Raw genomic sequence first — 20,484 nt, forward strand, 5'->3', positions numbered from 1 at the left:
TGATGTAATGGGGATGCACTAGACTTGTGTCTTTAGAAAGGGAATATCATGGAATGCATACCTCTCTTCATTCCTTGTGATCTAGTGATGAAGGAGAAAATAGATAACCTAAAATGGGAGCAAAGATTTAGGGTTTCCTAAAATGGAAGTTTCTCCTTGGAATGCCATCAATGTGGTATTGCCTCTCTTCATTCCTTTTATCAAATACAATCTTTATAGTGGTAATTGTATTAAATTTTGGGAACATGTTTGGTTGGGGTCTTTCAACTTTGAAGGAACGATTTCCCTCAATTTTTGCACTCACTTGTTCTTAAAATGAGCCTATTTCTAAATTCCTGGTCCCTTCTGATTCAAGTAATGGCTTTAATTGGGACTTGGGCCTTTGGAGGGGTATAAGAGACTCCAAACTCTAGAATAAATTAGAATAAAGAAGTGGATAGTACAGCTTGATGATAGGAATGTCATTCCCTACTTTCAAACCCAAGTTACATAGAAGCCCAGAACAGTTGCTACCCAATGTTTAGAGAACTAGACCAGGCATTGGCCCAGAAAAGGGAGAGGTTCAACCGGGGTCCAATCGTGATGATATTATATATATATATTTATATATATATGAATTTAATAATTATAAATTATAAATAAATAAATAAATAAATATATATATATATAATGTAATATATTATAAATTATATATTAGATTATAATATATTCAAAGTACATAATTATATTCTTTTATAGCATATATTTATATTTTTATTTTAGTTTCAAAATTTTATATTAAAAAAGATTCGAGGCCAAAAGGCGTTTTTTGGCAAAAATAGTGGGACAAGGTGCCTTCGTTCCTTGGGAACACATAGACCTCGAAACCCCCCCAAAAAAATAGATCACCCTAATCGGACATCCAAGCGTAAAGTTATGGCCTCTAGAAGTTTGCATTTATGTGCTAAAAATTTTTCAAAAAACCAGCTGGTTTTCTAAAATTGGGACTGGTTCACTAGTTTTTTGGTTTGGCCAACTAGGTCAATGGTTTGGTCGGTTTTGGGGGTATAATCAAACCGGCCAGGAGCTCGGCTATGATTCAACCGGTCTGACCAGCTGGTCTGGTCTGGTTTTCTAAACACTGTTGATGCCTCATAACCCCTTGTTTAGCAACAGAGTTAGCTAACGCATTTGCACTCCTTATAACCCACTTAAATTCAGCCTATATTTCCTTTGCAATCTTTTCCACTTCCCTTATCATATGTTTAAGAGTCCAAGGAGTATGCCTGTTGGAGTTTGCTCATGAAATAACTCCAGAGTGTACTTACATTATTTAAATTGTTGGAAGAAGTCTTCTTTGATCCTTCTAAGTCTGATAACTGAATATGGACTTTTACTCCTTCTGGTTCTTTTTCTTGTGCTTCTTTTTTAAAGCCTTGTTTCAACCCTCCCCTCTCTTTTTGCCTTTTTCCTTGTTGAGGTATGGTATTAGCCTATTCTTATGCTTTTTGTTAGGAAGTTGTCCAGGAAAAGATTAATACTTATGATTTACTTCCAAAGAAAACGGACAAAGTGATGTTTATCCCTTCATTGGTGTACCTTGTGTAAGGCTAATGGTCAGATTTGCTATCACTTACTTATCTTTTGTTCTTTCAATGCTTCAATTTGGGAATGGTTTTCCTCCTTGTTTGGTTGTAGGTGAAATTCTCCAGCAGGTGTTCAAAGCCTTTTTGCTCTGACTATCTTTGCATGTCCAATGAAATGGGGAAGACTTATGTGGAGATGTTTAAGTGCATTAACAATTTGGGAAGAAAGAAATTCTAGAATCTTTCTAGAGAAGGTGAGAAGCAAGGAAGATGCAATGGAAACAATAATGATTAGAGTGGCACATTGGCTGAAATCCATGGACACTTTTTCAAATGTGTCAATGGATGATATACTCAGAAAGTGGAAAGAAGTGGCTGAATCTTGCTCAACTAAGTCTGTCTCTAGTTACCAATGGTCTCCACCAGAAAGTGGATTTATCAAACTTGATTTTGAAAGTAGTAGCATGGGAAACCCAGGAAGCTCAGGTATCAGTGGAGTGTTTAGAGGTGAGGAAGGCAAGATAAGTGCCCTATGTTCAAGGCCGGCCGGGGAGGCTCTTGAAGTATTGACCTTGATGGAAGGTGGACAAAGTGAAGAATTGAAACTGTGCATCTACAACAATGAAAAGAAGAAAATCAATTGGCTGGAAAGAGATATGGAAGTCTCTTTTAGTTGGATTAAGCGATGTGCTAATTCATTAGCTGATGCTTTAGCCAAACAAGGGGTGGGAAGAGAGACTTTATTCTGGGCACAGTTGTAAGTCAGGGATTTTGTTGTGGGGAGAGATGATCTTGTATGCATTATTACTATCTCTTTTGGCTATTCCATCTTCCCCTCTTCATTTTTCAATTTTATAATAAAGCAAATGAAGTTCTTTAACTATTTGTGTTAATATGTAAAGTGCAAAAGAGAAGTGTTTGTACTGTTGACAAATAAATAGTCATCTGTCTGTTGCATATGAGGCAGCCCTTTTTTTACTAATAAATTTTGTCATCGTTTTTTTTTTTGCAGCATCACGTGAAGATTGATGATCTTAATCCATGGTTTTTTCCTGTACCTTCAAATTTCTGTAGCATTACTCCAGGTTCAAACCATGACTTCCTGTCGTCTTTGTACCGTGTGGTGCTTTCATCTCCAGTGGTATTGTTTTCATCAAGCTTATAAATATTTTTGGACTTATTGATGCTTGACAGTTCCAACACTTTGTTGCATATACAGAAGACTGAATCTAAATGAGAAGTTGTTTGATAGAAACTGAATCTTGGTTTGGTTTTAAATATTGAGCTTATGTAGAGATGCAACATGAGGATTAAATACAAGTATTTGAGACTAGGAGCTATAATACTTTATATCACTTCCAATCCGGACTGGGAGTACATGCAGTCTGAATCTCATATCAACCTTAGGCATCTGAAATTTGTTTCCTTTTCTCTATGGATTTTATGTTAGAGACCAATTAAAAAAGACAAAAAAAAAACTATTTTATGAGCTCAATTACTATATGCATAGAGATCTTGATTTAGGGCTTTCTTCTAGAGAGTTGCACGTGAAACCTTCCTTATTTTGGAAAATGCAGATGCCCGATGTGATTGTTGACTATGATATGTTAAAGAAGAATTTCTCTATTTTGCAACAAGAGGAGGTAGTTGGGATTACCGGCAATGCTGGATCAAGTTCATTATCATGTAATGTTCATAAGAAAATTGTAGGCATGGAAACCCATAAAGATCAGCTTATGCAAAATATAGAAGTCCAGAGCTGGAAGGATCTTTCTGAAGCATTCTCCTGTGAAAGGAAGAGAGTTATTTCACATGATGGTGCTGAAGTCATTCTGACCATCTTATACTCTACGGAAGCACAAAAGAAGGGCCAGTCTCCTGGGCTTTTACAAGGATATGGAGCTTATGGAGAAGTTTTGGATAAAAGTTGGTGTGCAAATCGCCCGAGTTTAATTGATCGTGGTTGGGTTTTGGCTTTTGCTGACGTGAGGTAAATTATACCATGTTTAGTTTTCTTATTGATCTTTTTTTTTTTTTTCTGAATTAGATGCATGAGATCATGTCAACTATAATATATTAAAAATGGAATGGGTGTGGTCAAGGTTCAAAATATCGTTACGTAGGCCGATATGTATCGTATCGGGGTTTTCCCGATACGCCCCTACAGGGGGTGTATCAGGTCAGGCCATGGTTCAGAGGGTAGCCAGACTTAAACCGACTCTGAACCGGTTTTGAAACAAAATAAATAAAACACAAAAAAAGCACTGATACGGGCGTATCGGCCTGTATCGATATTTAGAACCTTGGGCGTGTTTCTTATGTTTATGGAAAAATGTTTAAATTGGAGTTAAAACATTTAGAAGGGTTCAATAACATCCGAATTGCCATGGTTGAGACCTTTGTTCCCTTCCACATGTCCACATAAATACCAATATGCTGTTCCGCTGTTCAATAGGGCTGCAACTTGGGTGGATTTGGTTGAGCATTTGTAAATTTTGAATGGGCCTGAGTCTGAACCTGAAACGATGTAGTTAAAACACTTAAAAACAGGCAACCCAATTTGCACCCCTACTGTCTGTGGCCTTATCTTTTGTTAGATAGTACGTGATGCAGAGGCAGAATCAAGGAAAGAATTTATGGGGAAACAAAACAATATTCCAATTCCTATACCAGTTTCAGAATTTGTGGGTTATAGGATATTGATATAGTTTCACTTTTTCTTATTTATGTTCTAGTTGTTGGTGTCTTAAGAACATGGTTATGTGTTTTAAGATTTTTATTTCGAAATTACTATTTATAGTAATTCCTGTATTACTAGTTTTAGTAATTTATGGTGTCTTTTAATTAAGTTAGTCTTAGTGGGATTAAGAAAGTGTTATTGACGTTTTTTTAGGAGTTGGGGTCCTTATTTAAGTGTCCTAATGGGTTAGTTATTGATTTATCTTAGTTCTAAAGCAATTAAGAGTTGTTTTGGGTCAATTTCCTGGTCTAAATTGGAGTCTGAAAGGGGGCATCCGAATTAGTAAGTTGAATCTATAAATAGAGTCATTGTAATTGGAATTGAAGAAGAGTGATTTAATGAAATAAAGTTTGTTTGGTGAATTCTGGTTGTTGCCAGAAAATTTGCTCTTTTTTCCCCTCTGTCACATGCTTCTTTAAATTGACCAAATCTCATTGCTGTTTTCCCTAACAACAAGCATTCTACTTGCTTCTCCATTCATATTCTAATCAGGTACAGCCTCTCATTCACCTCCACAAAGCCCACCACCAGATCCTAAGTTAGTAGGGCCTGTACCTGTCCTACATCAATATGTCCTCGTGTATTCTCAGCACTTAAATCCATGCCCTATCTCGTACCTTTGTTCTTTCTGATCCTTCAACCCACACCAAGTTACTTTCTTGTGTTTCTATTGTTATTTGTTTTTGATACAGTAACTTTCATTAAATTAAATTATCTTAAAGGTAAGAATACACATGTTCAGTCCCTAGTTAGGTAACCTTGAACCCCAAAAGAGTTCAGTATTACAACTCAACCTAAGAATAATTCTCCCCTGTTTATCCCTTGTTTGGCTAATGTATCAGAACTCAGAAGTACATCAATCTCTCTTAAAAGGCTTCTAATCTCCCTCATGGCCTGCCAATGAGTCCGTATCCTCATGCTACCTTTTTGTCACCACCCTATTACCAACTTCAAATTCCCGTTCACTTCCATCTGTTGGAGGCCCAATTATTTTGCCAATCTTAGCCCTTGAAGGAAGGCTAAAACTTCAGTCCTTGGAGAGTCACCCACCCATATGGATCCAAAATATAATGCCACAACCTTTCCTTCTCCATCTCTTATCGCTCTACCTATGCCGGAATAGAGATGGAAATCTGACCCGCCCTTGCCCTGGTCAGGGCAATTTTTTCTGATCATTAATACTGTAGAGACATTGAGAAGATCTAGCCGCAGGGCTATTTTTGTAAATTTACTTGTTTTGTTGTACACCTATTTTCTATACTCTTTATTTTGTACACTAAGGGCAGATTTGTCCTTTTACTTTTTTTAATATAAATATCTTTTTTAGGGTGTTGACAGTCACTAGGTGGCACACCCACCAAACTGTTTGTTCTTCTCTCTTTTCTATCTCTGTCGTTCGACTTGACTCTGACATGGTATCAGAGCAGGTCATGATCTGATCTGCATATAATATCTTTTCAATCATCTCTGTTACTGTTGTCTCAAGAACTCTCTATCAGTATTTGAGAGGCTCTTGAGTGCCTTTGAATCTTCTCCCCAGAGCAGCTTCAGATCTGAACTTTACAGATCTTTTCTCTAGACTGTTGCACCATCAGATTTCTCCTTCTTGTTGGATCTCCTTGTAGAGACATTGGGTCAGCCTGAAATCTTAGATCCCCAGAGCAGATCTATTTAATCCTTTTGGTTTGGTTTGGATCAGTTTTGATTTTGAAGGGTTTCGATCCACTTTTCAGTTCGGCAGAATATTACTGTTACCTTTTTTGGACCTCGGCTGAAAGGTACTATCTTTTCTATCCTCTGGTTCAAATTTTATTGGTTTCCTGGAAGTGTGCATTGCTGTCCTTTGTCTTTCAATGACATCAAAAAGAATGGAGGTTCTCCCTATTAAATTCAATGGCACAAACTATGCATTATGGAAGTTTAGCTTTCAGTTCCATGTCAAAGCCAAGGGTCTTTGGGGATATCTGGATGGTTTTGTAGTTAAACCTGATGATTTAGATGTTAAGGGTCTTAAGGAAGATAGACAATGCAAAAATTGCATCATAGATCTTAAGATCAGCTGAAACTGACATTGCAATCCCTATGAAAGGCAGTTACTTAAAAGGCGTGCCTTAGGCGCACAAGCAAGGCGCATTTCAGGGTATGTGCCTCACCTAGGTCCTAGGTGCAGCCCTTTCAAAAGGTGCACACCTGGTGTGCCTCAGCCCAGGTGTGCGCCTTTTGAAAAATTGACACACTAAAACCCCCAATTTGGCAATGTTGTTCATTCATTCATCCTAATAAAACGTCTTCTTAAAAAACAGTTAAAACTATAAAATCATTATTTTTTGTGTGAAAACTAAGAATTTAAGACCTAACGTGGACTTGTTTGGGCTTGCCTCGAGGGGTGTGGCACAAAGGTGGCTCGTAGAATCAGGAATGTAATATGTTTTACATTACATTAGCTATGTGAAGTAATGCAATTGAGTGAAAAAAGAGATTAGAGGTTTTACATGCTTGAAAATGTTTTATATGTTTGATTTTATTTTTAAATTCTCTTTGAATATGCTTTACGTCTTATGTTTATGTATTTTAATTTTAGATAATAGGTTTTTTAAAACATTATTTTAAAACTTAAGTTCATATTTTTTATTAATATTATGTTTAATATATATATTTTTTATTTTTTTAAAATTTCAACATTTTGTTTGAATTTTTAGCAATTTTTTTTTGTATTTTTGTGCCTTTCTTCAAAAAGGTGTGCGCCTCAGGCGCAAATTGACCCATGCGCCTTTTTTGTGCCTTGCGCTTTTAAAACATTGATGAGAGGGTATAGGACTGCCTATGAGATGTACAAGTATCTTGAGAAAGTTTATCAACAATCGAACACCTCTAGATAGTATTAGATAGATGTTGTCTTCTCATACTATTAGGGAGAAAGAAAAGTCCAGGAATACTATGCAAAGTTTAGTAACCTCTAGACAAAGTATGAGTTAGTACACATGGGAAAGGATCTGTCGGACTGTTGTGTGAAGTACATGAAGGAACACTTTGATAGAAAGAAGATTATGCATTTTCTAATGCATCTCAGGCATGAGTTTGAATTTGTCAGATCTAATATTCTGAGCTGTGGAACACTCCCTGACTTAGATACTATTCTTGGGTAAGGGCGGCCACGAGCCTAGCTCTTCACGAGCTACTTGAGCTCGGCTCGGCTCGGTTTCATCCGAGCTTCATGCCAAGCTCGTGCTCAATTTATAGGCTTGATTAATAAACGAGCCCAACTCGATTCTAATGGAGCTCGACTCATGAGCCGAGCTCGAATATATATATATATATATATATATATAAATATTATAATTCTTAATTTTTAAAATATCAAATAAAAATACTTTTTTATATATAATTTTTTATTTTTATAAAACCTTTTTTCTCAAATCGAGCTCGAGCCGAGATCGAGCTTGAGCTTTTGAGTTTTTGACTCGAGTCGAGCTTGAGCTCAATGTTCTAGCTTGAACCGAGCTCGAGCCCTATACAACCTTGGCGAGCCAAGCTCGAGCCTAGTACTATTCAGCTCAACTCGGCTCGAATCCACCCCTATTCTTGGGGAAATTCTGAGAGTTTAAACTAGATTTGCTACACAGACGACTCTTGATGGGAGAAAAGATTCCAACATTGATGCTGTCTTCTTGGTAACAAATCCAAAGGGGAAGAAGGACTTCTCTAATGTGCAGTGCTATGAATGTAAGGAGTTTGGGCATGTTGTCTCTCATTGCAAGAAAAAGAATACATGCACTTATTGCAGGAAGTTCGACCATATAATTACCGAATGCCTTACTCAGCCTCAGAAAAGTGGTGGACCAAATCAGAAGAAAGGAAGCTACAAGGCGTATCAGACTGTTGTAGATGGATTGGATGCCTCCTCTTCCATTACTTCCGTGGTTGACCAAAATGACACTTCTGGTGGCATTGCTGAAGAACGGATTCGACAGCTCATGTCCTCGGTCATCTCTTCAACCTTCTCTGCTATTGGTCTGTCTTGTAAGTCACCGACCTATCGTCCTTCACCAAATCACCTCTGGTATGCTGACTTAGGAGCCTCTAACCATATGACATGGGCCACACTTGGTTGTGATGATTTATATTTATCCACTTCTAAGTCATCTCCATTTCATTTATCCAAAACTTTATTTGTACCTAAGTTCACTACCAATTTGATTTTTGTTGGCCAACTTGTGGAGGAAGTTAACACTATCTCATTCACTTTTGATGGTTGTTTGATACAGGATTGGCAAACTAGGGAGGTGAAGGGGAAGGGGTGTAGACTGGGATGACTATTTGCTCTGGAGTTTGAGAAGAATAAGGCTGCATTTGATTCTACTTCTTGTTTGCTTTCTACTACTTCTAGTTTTGAGTCCTTTAATTGTAATAATGATTGGCATTTGTGGCATAAACGCCTTGGCCATCCGTTTTCTAAGAAACTTGATCAGTTATTTGCTTCTGGTAGTTTACCTGTATCTACTATTTCCTTTAAGAATACTTGTGGCTTTTGTAAGAGTCATATTTTAGCTTTTCCTTCTCACTCCGAGCATGCTGCAGTTCATTTTCATTTAATACATAGTGATGTTTGGTCGTCTCATGTTGTTTCACAGTTGGGTTATAACTACTTTGTAACCTTTATTGATGATTGCACCCGTTTCACTTGGGTTTATTTTCTTCGAAAGAAATCTAAAGTTTATTCTTTATTTAAGCACTTTCGTGCTTATATTACTACCCAATTTGATGTCTGGATATGTATACTATGATCGAATTCAGGGGGAGAGTATTTTGATGGGGATTTCTAGACTTAAAACAACATGGAATACATTACCAAAAATCCTGTCCAGGTATCCCACAACAAAACAGGGTATTAGAAAGAAAGAATGGGCATATTTTGAGTGTGATAAGAACTCTTCTACAAGATTCCCATGCACCCTCTCGGTTTTGGGTGGAGGCGGCCAGCACTGTTGTGTATCTCATAAATCGTATTCCTTCATTTGTGTTAAATAATTCTTCTCTTTTCCACAAACCTCTAGATCTATCTATGCTCAGGGTTTTTGGCTATGCTTGTTTTGTTCACCTTCCACCTCATAAACGCACAAAGCTAACTACACAAGCAGCTTTGTGTGCCTTTATGGAGTACAATTCTGAACATAAAGGATTCCTTTGCTATGATCCTTCGGTCCATCGTATTTGAATATCTTGTAATATAGTTTTCCTTGAGAATGTGTCTTTTTTTGAACATATTGTAAAATTCCCAGTCCTAGCTCCTTTCACTTCCTTGTTGCATAGTTTTGACTCTACAGGTACCCTAAGCACACCAATGTCACCTCCGCAACAACTTCGGACCTACTTCTAGAAGCAACGGTCTTCTTCAGTCTCAATGCCCCCTTATGCTCCACCACCAACTGCTGATCCAGTCACTCTCACTCCCCCAGTAAGTGCACCCGATCCTCCACTTGAACCCACTGTACCTACTTTGCATCATTCCTCTAGAATTTCTCGTCCACCTGACCGTTATGGTTTTCCACTAGACAATAGATCATTCTCTGCTATTTTATCTACCATAGACATTCTCAGATCTTACTAGCAAGCTGTAGTAGAACCACACTGGAAAGATGCCATGGACTTTGAGATCCAAGCCCTTCTTGAGAATGACACCTGGAACTTGGTCAAATCTCCTCCTGAGACATCTCTCATAGGGAGTCGATGGGTCTACTCTGTGAAACTGAAATCTGATGGGAACCTAGATAGATACAAAGCTAGATTGGTTGCATAAGGCTATAAACAGTAATATGGGATAGACTATGAGGAGACCTTTGCTCCTGTAGCAAAGATGACCACTGTACGACTTCTGATGGCTATATCTACGGCCAAACAATGGACAATCAATTAGATGGACGTAAAGAATGCATTCCTCCATGGGGAGTTGAAGGAGACAGTATATATGAAGCCCCCTCCTGGATATTGCATAGACCCACAGCTTGTTTGCTGCCTGAAAAAGTCACTCTGTGGCTTGAAGCAAGCTCCTAGAACCTGGTTTGAGAAGTTCAAATTTGTTATCACTGATGCAAGCTTTATCTAGAGTTCTTCAGATTATTCTTTATTCATTTTAAGGTGGAAGCAAGGAGTGACGATCTTACTTTATGTTGATGATATATGGACAATCCATTAGATGGACGTAAAGAATGCATTCCTCCATGGGGAGTTGAAGGAGATAGTATATATGAAGCCCCCTCCTGGATATTGTATAGACTCGCAGCTTGTTTGCTGCTTGAAAAAGTCACTCTGTGGCTTGAAGCAAGCTCCTAGAGCTTGGTTTGAGAAGTTCAAATTTGTTATCACTGATGCAAGCTTTATCTAGAGTTCTTCAGATTATTCTTTATTCATTTTAAGGTGGAAGCAAGGAGTGACGATCTTACTTTATGTTGATGATATACTTATTACAAGGGATGATGTAGAAGGAATTGCTGAGCTACAACAGCTACCTAGTGAATCCTTTAAGATGAAGGACTTGGGGCCTCTGACATATTTCCTAGGGCTTAAAGTGAGCCGAAACTCTCGGGGCTATTTTGTTAACCAACAAAAGTATGCGACTGATCTGGTTAAACTGGCCAATCTTAGTGACTCCAAGATTGTGGATACCCCACTAAAACTGAATTTGAAGCTCAACAAAGATGATGGTTCTCTCTTGGAAGATCCTACTCTTTATTGTCAACTAGTGGGGAGTTTAATCTATCTCACCATGACTCAGTCGGATATGTCATATGCAGTTCAACTGGTGAGCCAGTTCGTGTCTTCTCCAAGACAACCTCATTTATCTATAGTTCATCAGATCATTAGATATGTGAGGGGCACTTTATCACATGGAATATTTTTCTCCTCTTCATCCCCCATTAACCTTACAGCTTATGTGGATGCTGATTGGGTTGGATGCCCTGACACCCGACGGTCCACTACCGGTTGGTGTGTTTTCTTAGGCAACTCCCTTATCTCGTGGAAGTGCAAGAAAAAACCTACTATATCAAAATCTTCTACTAAAGCTGAATACAGAGCTATGTCTTCCGTGTGTAGTGAAATCATATGGCTCCGGGCTCTTCTACTTGAAATACTTAATGAACCATCATCATCTATACCTCTCTATGCAAACAATGTCAGTGCGATCAAAATTGCCTCCAATCCTGTTTTCCATGAGCGCACCAAACACATAGAAGTTGAATGCCACTTCATCCGCGACCTCCTTCTTGAGGATATTATATCTCTTCCTCATGTCTCCTCTGGGCTCCAACTAGCAAACTTGTTGACAAAAGCAATAACTCGGGCTCGACATCTATTTCTCATGGACAAACTAATGCTTATGCCTAGGCATCTGTTTGAGGGGGTGTAGAGACAGTGAGAAGATCTAGCCGTAGGGCTATTTTTGTACCTTTACTTATTTTGTACATCTATTTTTTGTACTCTTTATTTTGTACACTAAGGGCAGATTTGTCCTTTTACTTTCTTTAATATAAATATCTCTTTTAGGGTGTTGACAATCAGTAGGTGACACACCCACCAAACTGTTTGTTCTTCTCTCTTTTCTATCTCTGTCTTTTTGACTTGACTCTGACAAATACAACCTCATCCCAAGCCTGGTCTTGAACCTGCCCCAATTATTTTAGATTGTTAGGGTTTTTACTTTTTAATATATTGTAGTACGTCATAATTTGGAAGGGTATTAATGTCATTCACCCATAATTGATAATCCATTCTCTATTCCTTCGAGATTCAGGACCATAATTATTATCTTATTGAGTACCGAGGCTACACCCTAAGTCCTTGAGTTCAAGTTTGAGCAGAGACCATCCTAGCCTCTAAATTGCCTGCCATCACTGTGAAGACTTAATGCCTGCCATCAGTGTGAAGACTTAATGCCTGCCATTGGAAGAATGCTTGCCACCAGAAGAACTCAACATATCGCCAGAATCACCTTGTGGTGAATCATGGAAGCTATTATAGTTTGAGAGTCTAAAGGTGAAGCGGTGAAGCTCTTAGATTCCAATCATATCGGTTTTTGTTGCCGTTGTAAGTCTATTAGTCTGTAATGTCCCCTCCCATTCTCCTTTTTTTAACCATATTTCTTTTAATTGGTGTCAATGATAACCAATAAATAAGCTTGTAATCCCATTTTGGTTTGTGGATTTTATGGATTGTTGATTTACGGTTTTATATAATGGTTTGATTTACTAGAATTTCTTGTTTGGTTTACTAGAGTTTCCTATTCCTTGTTTCTCTCTCTGGGTTTACCGTATTTTAACAAATTTGCAAGTAAGCTGATCATTCATGTCTATCATGTGGTAGCAGACATTTGAAATGACCATTTCAGTAGCTTGTCCAGGGTGGGGTAGAGCAAATTTGAGGATCCCCATTCCCTGCGGGGATGGGATGGGGTTGGGATTTCCAGCCCTGCCTGGGTACAGAGCAAGGATGGGGTGTGGTACGTGTGTGGGGTTGGGGATGGGGCATGCGAAAACCAGCCCTGGCCTACCCTTGAAGGACCTGGGTTACCATAAGGAATTACCACCAAAATTTGACTTATATCTTTGACCTATATTAATGGGGTCCAACACTCCTGGATCATAGACTTTGAGGATGAAGAACTTGCTAGTTGTCACTGCCTTCCAATTCCTTATAATGTCATAAAAAAAATACTCCTTGAACAACTCCAATGTTTTTAACCACTAACCTTGAAGGTAATACTGTCTATTAGCTCTTTCTTTAATTTTGACTTTTCTTGAAAGATTTCATTATTTCTTTCTTCCCAAAGTGCCCCAACTATTGCTGCTGTTGTAAGCCCTCCTCTCCACATTGTTCTTCCCCTTTTCTTCCGCTGCCTCAAGGAGTTTGCATCAAAGAGACCTGCAAAAGAAGAAGGCTGTGTCCATCTACAACCAAAGAGAGAAGAAAACCAATTCCGAATGGACAAGATATTAGTAGGTGGGTTGCTGTCTCATCAGTCAAAACAAGAAGGCTGTGTCCATCTCCTAATTCTTAGAGGTACTGGACTACACCAAACTTGTTTAGCTGTTTTTATTGTTCTTTGATGCACATTACCAGACAATCTGATCCGATTTTCCCTAAGGCTGTAACAAATTGAGGCTACCCCTAGGTTCCTAACAATGCATTCATTTCTAACTTATTCTTACTGGTTTGCCACTCCTCTAACTCAATGCCCTTCTCAAGACATATATTTATTCTTTCTGAATATTTTGCCCTATGAATCAAGACATTCGTATGGGCATCTTATAATACTCTCTCTTAGTTCAATTAATATTTATTGTTCATACAACACTTGAGAAGAACATCATCAAAGTTCTAACTATGGCTTGCCTCTTGTGAACATACTCTTTTAATAAATATATCTTGTATTTTGTTGGGACTCTGGGTGCTGGGTTCCTGTGAATGGTGCAAAGATATCACCATTTTACCCAATGTCTACCTTGTGCATTTCTACACGATCTTGCTTCTCTTCTTTGGTGAAGAAGAAGGATGGCCTAAATAAGTAAATAAGCTCAGCAAATCTATTTGAGCTTTTTACTTACATCCAAATAAAGAGAGGAAGAAGATGTTGATTTTATCATGAGGAAGACGATGGCAATAAGGTTCCCTCCTCTGAAAATTCTTGCAAATATTGCTTTCATCATGATAAACCTCCCAACTAAGAGCCTTAATTTTAGATGGCACTTGTCCTCCTGAAATAGCCTTTCACAGACAAATGGTGTAGAGGGAGTATAAGTGAGGGTCTTGACAAAAGAGGATAGGTAAGTAGACCAAGGGAATTTGGAATTCAAATCATGGAGCTCACAAGAAAGAAGATGCATGAAGTCATCAAAAGCATACATGGAAAGCTATCCAATTTCTTTGTCAATGTGATTTCACCTAAGGAAATATGGCGCTTTTTTTTTTTTTTTTTAATCTGGGCAGCCAATTGTTTTGAACCTCAATTTGAGGCAGGATTAAATGAGGAGTTGAGGATCCTTTAGGATTGGCACCTGGGGGAAGACTCAAGTACTACCTTGGTCAATTAGTCATTGAGCTGCCCAAAATATCAACATATCTCTTTATCACCCCTTCATCTAAGTTAAAAGCCTATGATGAACACTGGTGCCTTTAAACTTGAGATGCATTCAAAACATTGCAAAAGAAGTTATAGGTTTTTTCTCCATCTTTCCCTTTATGTTAACAAATTTCATCCACGACTCTATGAATTGTACATGGATGACAACCACTCGTTCTCTACCCAACCTCCACCCACCAGTTAAGTTTAATCCATCTTCTCTAGTGACTAGTTGGCTAAGGGTATCTACTATCAGGGTAGACAAAGAGGAGATAATAGGTTTCCTTGCCTAAAACCTCTCTTTGTAGGAAAGAAGCCTTTCCACCTCTTCATTGACCAGAATTAAATAATGACAAGATTATAAATATCCTTTGTTCCATTTTTCCCATTTCTGCCCAAATCCATACTTTTTTTTATGAATGTTTCCCACCTTTACAAGTAAAGGGTGTTTGGGAGAGGTATTCATCATCTGATGTCCTTTGTTGCATTTGTTACCCAGTGTATATGAACTATGAGACAGATAACCCAATGAATGCTGGGGTAGCTCCATATGAAGGATATTCTATCTCTTCTTGATCATTGCTTTGTATCTGGTTATATTGTCTTTTATTTTACTATTTTTTTGATGGATTGGTTACACTATTCATGCTATACAGGCAAATTCTTTGTGTAGGGGTGGTGGTGATACTTCATGGCATAAGGCTGGCAGCGGTGCATACAAGCTAAACTCAATATATGATTTTATTGCATGCGGAAAGTACTTGATTAATGAGGGCTATGTTCATAAGGATAGGCTTGGTGCTATTGGATTTAGTGCAGGAGGTCTCCTTGTGGGGGCTGCAATAAACATGTATCCTGATTTATTCCGTGCTGCTATCTTGAAGGTCTCCATTTCTCATCGTTCTATTCAGTGTTATTGTTTGGTAGAAAGAAGTGTTCAAGCTTCTGTGCTATGTTTTTCTTACTTTATTTTCAATACTAGTTCCTAATATTTACCATCTGTCATAAGGTAACATGACAGAAAATGTCAATGGACTGACAGGCAAGGTTAAAAATCTGTAGGAATTTGTAGTGTGGTTTCTGTGAATATGAAAGGAAGTACTTGTATCTACTATTTAGGGCTGACTTGTTTTGGTTGGAACTTTTGATAGCTATGTTTATGGGGATGCCATCTTATTGGTTTTCCTGGTAGTTTATTATTAATATTGACGTAACTTCAGTGTGGGGCAGGGTTTTCAGGCCTGATATTTTTGATAGCATGTTGCTGTAAACAAGTCAGCCTAAAGAAGCAAAGTTATGGCTGAATAAAGAAGGGACATTGGTCACCAATTGGGTTAGGTACTCTTTCCAGGGCTTGCTAAAGGAACAACAAGAGTGTCAACAGTTGTTGAAGCTAGTTCTGCATAGTTCTGGTCAAGTGGTTTTCATTGGGAACCAGGATTTCATGATGAGTAGCTATTAAGGGACAGTGAGGGTTCTAAGAATGAAATGGATGAAGTGGCTTAAACTAAATGAAGATGTTTACTAGTAGCAGTATAAAGAAGAGCTAGAAGAGAATAACACAGAGAACTAAATAACAATTAGGTACAATACTACCGCAGTCGACATCAATATCTTCTCTAGGAGTCATCATTGAACAGAGCAGTGGCACTGAAGTTTTTAATTTATTCATCTCAAAAGAGCATTTTACATTGTTTTTTTAGAGAAAATGTGAGATCTAGAAAGGATTTCTGTCCTAATCATAGTAATAAAAAATGTCAGTGATCTTGCAATTATTTTTTTTACTTAGAAAATTTCAAGATTCAACAAAAACATTTGGAACATCTAATATTAAAGATATTCAATATTATCTGGGGCCCAGTAACTTGAATCTTCAAGCTGGGTTTGTTCGGATGGACCTAATTTCATGGCTACAGGCAAAAGCCTTCTTTTGCTTGGGCCTGTTGCAATAGACTTTTAGTAGGGCCCACCTTCATCGTTTCCCAATTTTCCCCTCAATAAAAGAAAAACCCGATATAAGGAGGGGGCATGGGTATGTTGAAAATTATAATTTCAACCATGCAACTTTAGAGAGTCTCTGTTGGAGAGGTAGGGATTGTTTGGCCTAAATGAATAAAAATTTTCATCTGTTGGGCAATTTCACAGTTTAGGTTATTATCAGGGAAGATGGAAGAAAAAGAAATGCTTTGCCATTTATTTCTAGATCAATTTACAATGCCATATCTTCTCTTCTTATTGAGAGGGAAACCTCTAGACTAAATAGTTGGTGTTTCTGTTCTCAACTATAATGGTGCATGATCTCACAGGATGATGCTTGATCCATGTTTTTGTCAGGTTCCTTTTCTTGATATCTGTAACACATTGTTAGATCCAAGTTTACCTCTCACCATCTTGGACTATGAAGAATTTGGTGACCCTAGGATTCAAGAACAGTTTGAATCTATTTTTAATTACTCTCCTTATGATAACATTCCTCAAGGCGTTTGTCATCCTTCAGTGCTAGTTACGAGTTCATTGCATGACTCAAGGCAAGTAATAAGGTCAACTGCCTCAATATAACTGTGTATATGCATGCATTTCTGGAAACATGCCCAACTTGTCACACATACAACTGTGTATATACTATATACATACATACATGCATACACAGCACACATGGATAGATATATGAATTTTAACAGCTGTTGTTGAATGATGGTTTGGCTTTCAGAGTTGGTGTTTGGGAAGCTGCCAAATGGGTAGCTAAGTTGCGAGAGAGAACATGTTCCAGTTGTTCTCAATCAGTCATCCTGAAAACAAATATGAGCGGGGGACATTTTGGTGAAGGTGGTCGTTTCAGCCACTGTGAAGAGGTAGCTTTTGAGTATGCCTTTCTGATGAAAGTGATGGGAATGCATTATGGTAATCAGTAAGATGGAGTTTTGTGAAAGGGAGCTGTTCTATGAATCATTAGGGGAACTTTAGATACTGTGCCTTCAGAAAGATGGAATTCCTTGGAGATCACTAGAAGTGAGAATCAACGAGCTTTTTCAAGGCATCCCATCCCCAAGGTATTCGACATTGTCCTTTTCGGGTGCTTGTTTTGGCATATTATCATGGATGACTTTCTGAAGCTTATTAAAGGTTGTCTGGACTAAGCTAGATTTGATTTTCTTTTGATAATAAATAAAAGAGAGCTTTCATTGAGTTAATAGGAGTTAGGGTAATGAGCTAGTGCTCCATCTTATATGAAATACATCAAAATAAGACTTGGTTTCTCATGCTACAAATTCAAATTACAACATCAAGTTACAGAATGAGACATTATCTATCAATGCTCCTTTTTATTTCTTTTCCTACTCTCCAAATACCCACCTCTAAACCTTTATTATATGGCAAGAAGGAAGTCTATGTGAAACATGGAAGTTATCTTGGAAAATTCATGATTAAAACCATGTAAATAGTTTTATACTGGTAAGATGACAGTTAACTTGTCAAGTAAAAGATTTCATGCACATATTTGTTCTGGATCTGCTGAAGTGCTTTGTTGCCATAGGGATGTGCATGGGGTTCAAGTTTGACCGCTTCCATAAGCTGAGTCTTTAATATAAAATTCAACAAGGTCAAGTATTGACCTTGTTGAATGTGAAATGACATTGTGTTAATATTGCAGGTACTGTTTCGAAGACTGACCATCAGCTCTAGTATTGACAGGCTTTCATTTTTCATATATACGGGTACAAGAAAATGGAAGACCGGTTCCAAAGGGAATCCCATTGTAGTCGATTTGATTTCAATATGGTTGGTTCACTGCCTGTGCTCAGTAGCCTTCTACCATGTTCCACTAAACAAAGGATTAAATCATAATTCACAGTATTTTGAGATGATCAGTGTGTATACACCTCTGTCCGTACAAGACTTGTGGGGGCCTCAACCTATTTTATTTATTGCTACAGTTTTGTATTCCCTTTTTACAATTTTGTAACAAAAAATATTGATATAAATTGAAGTTAATAGAAGGTAAAGCATGAGTACCAAAATCAAATAGAAGGGAAAATGTTATAAGTTTGTAATACACAATCATATAGAAGAATAAATTACAATGCTATTAAATGGTATGGAAGTGGTATTTAAAGCCAAGGTTCAAAGTATTGACATGTATCGGTCCATATTGGCAGATACGTATCGTTCCGGGACCCCTCCGATATGCCCCTACAGTGGGTGTTTCGGGGTCTGACTGGTTCAGGGGGTGGAGGAACTCTAAACCTGCCCCCTGAACCGGTTTTGAAAAAGAAATAAAAAAAGTAAAAAAAAAGGTATCAATTCACCCGATAGGCCGGTATTTTGAACCTTGTTTAAAGCATAATTTACTTGGAGTAAAATTGAATTGCCAGATCTAGGAGAACCAAATGGGTTGGACATAATAGTCCTTGAGAACTCAGGACGCAACTAATTACCTCAAGTTGCTTGCTGATTAAAATTATTCTAGCTAATAATATAATTGTTCATCAAAATACATTCTCGCCAATTTTGTAGTAAAAATTACTTCTTTAAAAATTTATCTTCTAAATCAGAGTCATCCACTAGTAGGTGAGGTGTAAGGGAGGAGCGCTAAAATCTAATATGGAAAGTTGCTATAAGTAAATGAAATCAATGTGCTATTTACTCTTAAGGGTAAAGCTGTGACATGAAACTTAAGGGAGGAAATAATTATTACACTAATACATGATATTGTGGTGGACTAGTGGCTTTCAAGATTCTATTTTTTGAACTACCATTGGTTTTTTGGTGGGGGAATCAAATACAAAAACCATCAAATGGAGAAAAAAACAGAGCCATCAATAAATGAGGATACAACTAGTTGCCTCAACTGTTTCTTTATTAGAGTATTTAGACTAAATTCCTTTACCTCTTACTAGAGCATCCACTACTTTTGATGAATGATAACCCGTCAGGTTATGTGTTTTGCCATATTGGCTAGGGGTATTGTTGTACTTCTAATGCTTTTAAGCAACGTGGGTCTTTCAATTCCTTCTTGGTTGCTCACTGATATCTTGTAAAACCTTGAGCGGGTTTCCTTTGTTAGACGGTGAATTTTGTAGGATACTGGAAAATTTGGCGTTATGCCCATTATGAGTGCCTAGGTTACTAATTACTAACTATATATCCAGAAAAATTGTATTGGAAGTAGCAAAGTTTTCCTTTTTTCGTTGTATTTGTTTTTCAGTTCATACTACAAAACCTTTCTTCTATATCTGAAATGGCAAAATCCTTCTAATATTAGCCCAAAGATGTTAATATGTGATGCATAAAGACACACAAGGCGTAGAAAGTAGAAATTAGGATTATACACACACACACTTCTGGAAGGTCCGCAGAGATGTATTTTTATTATTATTTTTATTAGGGGGTGGTTGTGGGGGTTGTAACAATCTTCCAATTTATACGAGGCATTAGTCCAAGATAGCGAATGAATGTATTTCATTGGTGGGTGTTGATTCGTGTCATTATTACTCTAATATTTTTGCAGCCTGCTCATCCACGACCACTTAATTGTGAATTTATAGCTTGTGAGATTTCTTTATTTGCATATTAAATAATGGGCGTCTACTCGGTTCCCTTTCTGAACCCATGAAGACTCAATTCTTCGGAACTAATGACAGGGCCGATGGGTAATGCCGTAATGGTCCATCAGTGAATTAGAATCAGTTCATGTGATATTTTACACATACACACAAAAAAAGATGGGCTTCTGAGCTTCTCCCTTATCACCTATACTCAAGTTATGGACTACAGTGATAGATCGGACGGCTGAAAGACCCTTTGTTCCCTACTTATCCGTTTTGGGTAATAAGGCGTGGTGTGGAGCAATCAGTGGGGGGTAGTGGGTCCTCCATGCAACCAGTCACGGGCTTACATGGAATATATCACATGTGGAAGTCCTGTATCCATTATACATATTCAGTAGGGAAGCAGAGCAAGTAGTATCTGAGCATTTTCCTTGACAAAAGAAAAAACCAAAGGGGGGGGGGGGTATTGAATGCATCTCTCTCCTCCATTACCTACTTAGAAACCACAAGCCAGGG

At 37.8% G+C, this 20,484-nt stretch overlaps 1 protein-coding gene across 4 annotated transcripts in view; it reads left to right on the top strand.

Moving 5' to 3' along the window:
• LOC148863393 (Prolyl oligopeptidase family protein) overlaps positions 1 to 18,516 on the top strand; it is a 38,127-nt gene extending 19,611 nt beyond the window's left edge. For 2 of the 4 annotated variants that reach the window (XM_088976816.1, XM_088976818.1), the window contains exons 7-12: positions 2,578 to 2,706; positions 3,143 to 3,555; positions 15,093 to 15,303; positions 16,754 to 16,947; positions 17,130 to 17,469; positions 18,072 to 18,516. In XM_088976816.1, coding sequence (XP_088832942.1) covers positions 2,578 to 2,706; positions 3,143 to 3,555; positions 15,093 to 15,303; positions 16,754 to 16,947; positions 17,130 to 17,331 — 1,149 coding nt within the window. In that variant the 3' untranslated portion in view covers positions 17,332 to 17,469; positions 18,072 to 18,516. Of the gene's footprint in view, positions 1 to 2,577; positions 2,707 to 3,142; positions 3,556 to 15,092; positions 15,304 to 16,753; positions 16,948 to 17,129 lie in introns of all 4 variants that reach the window. The other 2 variants (XM_088976817.1, XM_088976819.1) reach the window with 2 other exon arrangements.
• Positions 18,517 to 20,484: the final 1,968 nt, after the last annotated feature.

This window comes from Nelumbo lutea, chromosome 3, assembly GCF_056320005.1.
Source record: "Nelumbo lutea isolate HS-2025 chromosome 3, American lotus-T2T, whole genome shotgun sequence".
Classification (NCBI taxonomy): domain Eukaryota; kingdom Viridiplantae; phylum Streptophyta; class Magnoliopsida; order Proteales; family Nelumbonaceae; genus Nelumbo; species Nelumbo lutea.